We start from the raw sequence: 7,500 nt of genomic DNA, 5'->3' as shown, positions 1-7,500 counted from the left end.
TAGCAGACGATCGGCAAGGGCACACGGTACAGTACGGTCCCCGCTGCGTCACCGACCTGGGCAGCGGCGGCGGCGGCGGTGGCGGTTAGACCAGAAGAGCCGAGAGGCGGTTCGCTGTTTGTCTAATATGTTAACACCGTTTGCTTAATGTACGTACGGTGGCGTACGGGTCTTAGGTACAGGTGACTCTGCTGCTGTTGCTGCTGCTGCTGCTGCCTATCTCTAGTTTCACCACCTTCGGTCTGCAGGTCACCATGGTGGTAGTAGTGCTGTGGCATCTCCATCTGACGACACACAGCGTGAAGATGCTCCCCTTCCGACCATGTTTGCTGACAATGATGATGGCGCAGGTCCGCAGCAATATACTGCATAGCGTGCGTGATAAGAGCGTGAACGCTATAAAAATCTACACCTTGGGCATCTAACGTGAACTTAGAATGGCTGCATGCGATCGTGTCTAAATCCCCGATCACTATGCTACTACTATTAGCCATAAGATGACACATCATCTCCTTCGATAGCTTCTGCTAACCGTTTTGTATGGTGGCAGGTAAGCTTGGTGGCTGACTGAAGGTTCAGTAGATCGATCGCGAAGGATCGCACGCACATGATCACGCCATTATCACCATCGAATGATGATGCACACACAGCGGCGGTTGTGTTTGCCGTTCTACTTTGCCGTAGCAATCTAATTTAGAGCGCGGAAGAGACCTACAATAGTTCCGTGGCACTGGTACGGGTGCCTTGCACGATTGACTGCGTCGATGCCCCTCGGGTCCCAACACTGCCCTTTGCAGGCGAGCTTTGCGCCCACATGCATGATGGCGTTGGAGCTCCGAACAAAAACTCCAACACAACACTTTTATCAATCTAATCGTTGGAAGACGGCTGTCAGCTTCTTCACACCTTTCGACACGCCAGCTCGCTGTTAGGAGATGGAGCGCCACCCGACCCGCCCGTGGCACGCAAGCTGACAGATAATAACCGATCGATCATCGAACGAAGGAATCGGAATCGAGGTTAAACTTATGTTCGCTCACTCTCTTATAGGGTCTAATTAATAGTATTCGAAGTTGAACTAGATAATGAAGACCGTGCGTCATCATTTGTTTGATCTAAAGATTATACGTTATCCATCGGAGCGCCTAATTCCAGCTATCGTTCAATTATCATGTCTAAACGATTTACTACAATTTACTAAGTTTACTAAGTTTAGTATAATATTGGTTCCTGTCGCAGATTTGCGTCAGGCGCATGCTGCAGTAACAATCTCCGACCCCTTATGGTGGTATAAAGCTCAATAAATATTCAAGATCTTCTGCTCGCCAGACCCAGGACAAGATACATCCTCCAGGCAGCAGTGGTCGGAGAACAAGAACAGACCGACGGAGCCGTTGTTTAACCTGGTACATTTCGCTTCACGGTACGCGGCGCATCGCAATGCGATGATGCAAGATAAGATAACGGTGTTGGTAAAATAGGCAGAAGAAAAAGATGAAAAATAAAGGTTTTATTATCTTCCAGTCTAGTGCCAGTCGGGGTTGTATGATACAGTGAGGCAATATCACATTGTTGAGCAGAGTTTGCATCGTTCGCGGCTACGCTGGCGACCATAATTATATATTGCCCAGCGTGGAGCAGCAGCAGCAGCAACAGCAGCAGCTCGGTCGCAGGAGGGTGGTGTTCATGCCGTTGTATTGTCCCAATTTAACTATCCTGATTGTATGATTCCCTCTTTTATCTATTGGGAAGGTGTATACGGAGACATACGATGATGGCAATGCCGAGATTTCCGCTGCCAGTGTTTACCTTGATGGCGCCAGAAGGCTCTAGATTCTTCTTCCTTCCTAGCGCTTCATCTGCAGTACCTGCGATTGCGGTGCCGGATGCTTCACAAGATAAATAGAGCGAAATAGGGTGAACGTGAGCTCGGTGACATCGAGGGCATTTTTTCTAAAGGAATTATCTCATTTTATCAGTAAGCAATCAAGTTCCAACAACCCAGGGACATATTTGCTGACGTCACATGCGGGCTTATAGAGATTTAACTAAACGCTGACAGCAATGGGAATTAAATGGGTGTGTATCCACCACATTGCATCTCAGCTAGCTGTGCGGTTTGTTGAATCCGTCAAACCATCACAGTCCTTGGCAAATCCATAGTATCCTTCTAGTAACAGAAACTAACTCGCCGCAAGATGCCACGTCGACAATCGCGTCCTGGATCGTCCTCGCGCGATACCAATCGCACTTCCTCACCCAAACCAACAAACACATCGAAATCTTCGCCGGCCCAACCTCACACGGCAGAACAATCGAAAGAGGCACCAAAATTAACTAACCTTCCAGCGCCAGGTTCCGGAATGTTCGCTCAAATGGCTGCCACGGCCGGTGGCGTTGCCATCGGTTCCGTGCTGGGCCGTGCCTTGGGCGGACTATTCGAACGATCCGGCACTGAAACGCAGAAGGAAGAAAATGCAGAATCCATCGAGGCAAAGGTTCACACCGATGCGAGAGGAAAGGTCGCGGTTAACGAACATGAACTAGCGTCCGATGATTGTAACTGGGAAATTAAACAGTTTCTGGCCTGCATCGATGAACAGCGAGACGCGAAACTGTGCGAAGGATTTAAGGAAGCGATGCATCAGTGCAAGTTGAAGAAATCATTGGAAATTACGAAGCATTAAATACCATTATTCAAATTATAACTTGATAATTTTGCTCTCTCTTGTCGCTGAAACGTGTTTGCCTGAAATGTGCTCCCACGTGTTTAGCGGTTGCTTTCAAAGCCTCCATCGAAGATAACCCAACGAGAATATGAGCTGAAATTCTGCGCATTTGGCCAGGTTCATGTGCTGAGCAAGCCCATCGATTGTACCAAACGCGCGGATTAAGAGCTGGATGTGCTTAAATCTGGCGCGTGCGAGTTTGCTCACATTTTTCGAGCATTGGATACGTCTCACGTACTCGAATTCGAGCTGTGAGCATGAAACTCGATTTTTTTAAACCGATTTTTTTTAAACTTAACCGACAGGTAGATTCGTTAAACTGAAGGTAGTTGCGGGAGGGAGTGTAAATGAACGCGTAGTGCCGTGTCCGCTCGCATTCCGCTAAAATCGTCGAAGCAAATAGTTCAGTGTCTCCAGTGGTGCTTAAATTTGGTAATTGTGTTGTGCTGTGAAATTGTGTTGTGCCTTCAACCTCAAATGTGTTCGTTTTGTTCTGTGAACGAAAGGTGTTGAGTGTTTTCCCGTGAACTGTGTGCTGTGAAATTGTGTTGTGCCGCTTTGCCTTCAGCCTCAAACGTGCTTGTTTTGTTCTGTGAAAGAAAAGTGTTGAGTGTTTTCCCGTGAACGTGTTGTGAAAATGGATCGTACAAAGCAGTTGCAAAAAAGTGGCGTGTTCTATCGCCGGAAGAATGCAATAAAGCGTCAATATGAAAACGCTAATCTTGCAGCTGGTAAGTCAAAACAAACGATTATCAATAATTGGTGCGAATAGTTGAGTGATACTAATTTTTTTTTTCAGAAAATTCAGTTGGCTCGGACTCGGAGGAAACCCACATACCCCAAGTGGGTGGACTTGCCCCTACATATGGTGTCCACCCTACAGTGGGTGGACTTGCTGCTGACGGAGCTCTCGCTTTGGCATCTTCTTCAACCAGGGTACCCAAGCAAACATAGGTAGCCTTCAGTTCTCATGAGGAGAACAATAACTCCCCCTGAAGGCTCCAACAGTTCTGCTGCTGACAACAATCAGAACACCAAATCCCCTCAAAGGCTCAAACAGTTCTTCTATGAGAATACCAAATCCCCTTGAAGGCTCCAACAGTTCTCTTATGAGAACACTAAATCCCCTCGAAGGCTCAAACAGTTCTTTTATGAGAACACCAAATCCTCTGTCCAACACCAAATCGTGTGAAATTTAATTTTTTTATTACCCAAGCAACCACGATCCTCTTGTCTGCTCTTTATTCGAACAATTATCCTCCTGAAGGAACGGACAGCTCTCCTCATCAGAACAATTTTCCTCCTGACACCGGTGGTGCATTTAACCCAACGATATTTTTTAATAAAAACCCGGAGACGGTCTTTTCCCTGTGGAATGAAAGTTTCGAATCATTTATTTGTCCGATTTTGAACTCCTTCCGCCGATTTTCCCTTTGTGAATCAATCCCGCTGAACGCCGCGTGCACCCGGAACACTGACGATACCACGCGGAGGTCGCAATCGATCGTTGCGACCGATCGGGGCCGCAAACTCAGCTTCAAAACACCGGTCAGGTTCCGAGGTTCGTTCTCCACACCGGTGCTGCCTTGGGCGGATTGCGGACACTGCCGGTGACCTTATTGCACGTTGCTCTACCATCCCGAGGGGTCGCGCTCGCAACAGCCAGCATGACCATTTTGTTCAACACCATGATCATCTTTCGGCAGGTCAGTTCACCGATGATAATGCATTCCGTCATCTGTGGCTGTATGCCTTTTTCGGCATCGATTACCAGCGGCATCATATTGGTGATCTACGCATCGCCGATGATCGTCCGGATGAGGTTGACATGGCCGATGATGATCCGGATGAGGCTGGCATGGCCAGCACCTTCAACGAACGTGAACTGAACACGTTCAAACCCAACCCTTTCAGGTTATCCGGCAGATCAAACTGGAAGCCGAGATCAAACGTGATACGAGTTTGATGACGAGTAGGAGATGTGCTAAAGTTGCTCTGTAAGAATGTTGATCCTTGATATTATGCCGGCATTATAATGTTATTTTAAAATACTTACGATGGTTGATTCAGCTACTGCAGTACTTGGTTTAGATGTGCACTTAGAATTTAGAATTTTCACTTTTCTGAATTTGGATTTGAAACATAAACACGCGACCGATCGGTTTGACATAGTGTGCGTGAAGCCAATGGGTGTTTACAACCGCCACCCCCCATTGACAAGCAGCATGCAATGTAACTGCTTAATGTTTAAGGCGGCTGCTAAGCGGCCACTAAACAGGCAGGTTTCTCTACACAGTGGCCGCTTAGGGGCCGCTTAAACATTAAGCGGTTACATTGCATGCTGCTTGTCAATGGGGAGTGCCGGTTGTAAACACGCAGTTGCTGTAATGGTATGTGTGTCATTTGGATGTCGTCCTGAAAATTCCGGAAAGAAACGGCGCAATAGCAACGCCGGTTGCAACATCGCGTGTTAAAATAAGTAAAAAACCTTTAAATGAGTAAAAAGTGTAGTGTAGAATAAGTGAAACAGTAGTGTACCATCGTAGTAAGCTGAGGTAAGTGTAGTTCACCTTAAATGCGTGTTTGTTTCTCGTTTATCCGCAGCATCGTGATCGTGACGCAGTTTCTGATATTATGAAGGAACACCGGATGATAAGAAAGGCTATGGGATGAAGTAAGTACGCCGGTACCGGATCGTATCAATCCACGGTGACACTAACACGGATTCTCCCTTCCCCACAGGATGCTCACAATTCCATACTAAACTTTGAGGAGAACGTGTCGTGTACTTTGCCGTGTAGGAAGGGCCCGGTGGCGTCGAGTTGGCCAAGTAGTGTAACCTGCCTACCTTTCTGCGGTCGGTGGCCTTTACGGGGGGAGAAGAACTTCGAGCAGGCACTGAAGGATGCGCTTAACTTTTGAACGAAGTGAAGTGATCGATTGAATGATTTGTGCAGCAACAGCAGCATTCTGTACATCATGTGCAGTAGACACAGCAGCCGGTGCAAGGGGTGCGGTGAATGGGGGAGGTGAAGGATGCGCTCACCTTTCGAACAAAGATGCTCCGTTGCCAGCCCGTACGCCATACGTGAATGGTGCCGGTGATGTGCCGAAGGAAATCGCCGGTCGTGAGTGGAGTGCGGAGACGATAGAGGACGTCAATGCGACTACAACGGTGCTTGCCCTGAAGCATGGACCGAAAATGTTCATCGAAAACTACTTCCGTAATGGGTAAGTCGCGTCGGCACCGAGGTGGGGCGGGCGGGATTTGTACATACAAATCATAACAATGATCTCTACCCCGTAATGAATGATATCAATGATCTCTACCCCGCAATGAATGATAACAATGATCTCTAACCCGTAGCACGCCACCGCTATCACGACATCACCGCGGCGCGGGAGAACGATCGGCTAAGGCCCTGATCGTCAATGGGGAGTCCCCTCTGCTGATCGGGAATGGTAGCAGCTGCTGCTCGTCATCCCACGAACGGATCCACAATGAATTACTGCGGCATGCACTGACGCATCATCCGCTCCATCACCACCACCATTCGAATCAGCATCACAGTGAGGTTCAGCAACGGTACCTCATCGGATGCCACTTACGAAAACAGCGAGGAAAGGTAAGTCCTTATACCGGTGGTCTGATTCATTCTCATTCCCTTTACCTCTTTCTCTTCTTGACAACCACCATCCACATCATGCATCGGCCAAGGATGTGGAGGAATGTATCGGCCAAGGGAATGTGCTCTCCTCGCCAGCCTCGTTGAACGGTTTGTTAAAGCGATCGGCACCGAATGATTCGTACAGTGGCACCTCGACTGGCCATCATCACCATCACCACCATAATCGGCAGCAACTCGTTGCTCACCGGATCAACGAACAATGCGGATAGCAAACGGTGCCGGCACTCCTCCACCACATCATCCACATAATCTCGGCACGGAGTACGGTGGCCCAGCACCACTGTCATTGCCAGGTACGGGTATCACGGTGTCCCCATACTAAGGTGGAATTCTGCATGCTGCTAGCATAGCTTCGGACGATCTACTAGCGTTACACCTCGCCACCATGGCAAAGAAAACCAAAGGACGCATCGGAACGGCAGTGATCCAACAGTTGCGTATGCTGTGAAGGTGATGTTGCCGTCAGTGCGACCGAAACTGCCGCGAAGGAAGTTGATTCGATTCGAAAGTCGAGATCGAATCGAAGTGTATCGAAAGAGAGCACCATGCATGGCATTAATACAATAGTAAAATAAATTAATTGTACAATATTATAATAGTTTCATTTGATTTAAATGAGAATGAGAAAGAAGGTAGGATATCGGACTCTGGCGAACTCAACACGAGGGTTATAAACGTAGATTCAAATTCTGTCAACTCAACACGAGGGTTATAAACGTAGAGCAATGTCGAGCACCTTTCTCACGGCAGTGAGATTCGAGCTCACGCACGGATTACGCGCGGATTTTACTGCAAGCACGTTCCTTTTGACGTGTCTTTAAGAACGTCGCGATGCGGCAAACGACATGTCGAAAGCCCCATGATCCACAAGATTTTTTCGCTTGGGAAGTTACTCTGGCAAAAGATACGTACGCTGAGAGTGAACTGATTCATTATGGTACATCACGAAATGGTAATGTAACTACACGTAAAAAAATAATACAAATTCAAACCACTATTTTTTCGGGTGTTTCCCTGCTCCAACAAGGTGGACAACGCTAGCACATCTTCGCGAGTGCTCCCAATGGCACCGTTCGTTCACG

General features: G+C 47.9%; 4 protein-coding genes across 6 annotated transcripts in view; 2 read left to right on the top strand and 2 right to left on the bottom strand.

The window, feature by feature from the left end:
• Window positions 1-7,500, bottom strand: part of LOC125957658 (uncharacterized) — a 367,185-nt gene that overhangs the window by 292,264 nt on the left and 67,421 nt on the right. The gene's annotated exons all lie outside the window — the stretch shown is intronic.
• On the top strand, window positions 1,789-2,800 carry LOC125957682 (hemiasterlin resistant protein 1-like). Its single transcript, XM_049690544.1, has one exon. The coding sequence runs from the start codon at window positions 2,199-2,201 to the stop codon at window positions 2,685-2,687; it is 489 nt and encodes a 162-aa protein (XP_049546501.1). The 5' UTR covers window positions 1,789-2,198; the 3' UTR covers window positions 2,688-2,800.
• LOC125957687 (uncharacterized) lies at window positions 4,509-4,907 on the bottom strand. Its single transcript, XM_049690550.1, has 2 exons — window positions 4,786-4,907; window positions 4,509-4,724 (listed from the first exon to the last, which is right to left on the bottom strand). Exons 1-2 carry the CDS (start codon window positions 4,897-4,899, stop codon window positions 4,509-4,511), a joined length of 330 nt encoding a protein of 109 aa, XP_049546507.1. The 5' UTR covers window positions 4,900-4,907.
• On the top strand, window positions 5,137-6,972 carry LOC125957672 (uncharacterized). Of its 3 annotated transcripts, XM_049690532.1 has the most exons (5): window positions 5,257-5,284; window positions 5,353-5,403; window positions 5,472-5,960; window positions 6,097-6,355; window positions 6,448-6,972. In XM_049690532.1, the coding sequence occupies exons 3-5, from the start codon at window positions 5,674-5,676 to the stop codon at window positions 6,625-6,627; spliced, it is 726 nt and encodes a 241-aa protein (XP_049546489.1). In that variant the 5' UTR covers window positions 5,257-5,284; window positions 5,353-5,403; window positions 5,472-5,673; the 3' UTR covers window positions 6,628-6,972. The 3 variants fall into 3 exon arrangements, with proteins under 3 accessions (XP_049546490.1, XP_049546488.1, XP_049546489.1); XM_049690533.1 differs by lacking the exon at window positions 5,353-5,403 and having other exon boundaries at window positions 5,137-5,284; XM_049690531.1 differs by having other exon boundaries at window positions 5,137-5,403.

This window comes from Anopheles darlingi, chromosome 3 (genome assembly GCF_943734745.1).
Source record: "Anopheles darlingi chromosome 3, idAnoDarlMG_H_01, whole genome shotgun sequence".
In the NCBI taxonomy this organism is placed as follows: domain Eukaryota; kingdom Metazoa; phylum Arthropoda; class Insecta; order Diptera; family Culicidae; genus Anopheles; species Anopheles darlingi.
This window is presented reverse-complemented; position numbering and strand designations above follow the sequence as displayed.

Excerpts from the sequence above, each read along its gene's own strand:
- LOC125957682 (XM_049690544.1), top strand. The coding sequence starts at position 2,199 with ATGCCACGTCGACAATCGCGTCCTGGATCGTCCTCGCGCGATACCAAT.
- LOC125957687 (XM_049690550.1), bottom strand. The coding sequence starts at position 4,899 with ATGTCAAACCGATCGGTCGCGTGTTTATGTTTCAAATCCAAATTCAGA. Across the intron at positions 4,725-4,785 it reads CAGTAGCTGAATCAACCATC|AGCAACTTTAGCACATCTCC; the intron begins GTAAGTATTTTA and ends ACATTCTTACAG.
- LOC125957672 (XM_049690533.1), top strand. The coding sequence starts at position 5,674 with ATGATTTGTGCAGCAACAGCAGCATTCTGTACATCATGTGCAGTAGAC. Across the intron at positions 5,961-6,096 it reads GAAAACTACTTCCGTAATGG|CACGCCACCGCTATCACGAC; the intron begins GTAAGTCGCGTC and ends TCTAACCCGTAG. Across the intron at positions 6,356-6,447 it reads TACGAAAACAGCGAGGAAAG|GATGTGGAGGAATGTATCGG; the intron begins GTAAGTCCTTAT and ends GCATCGGCCAAG.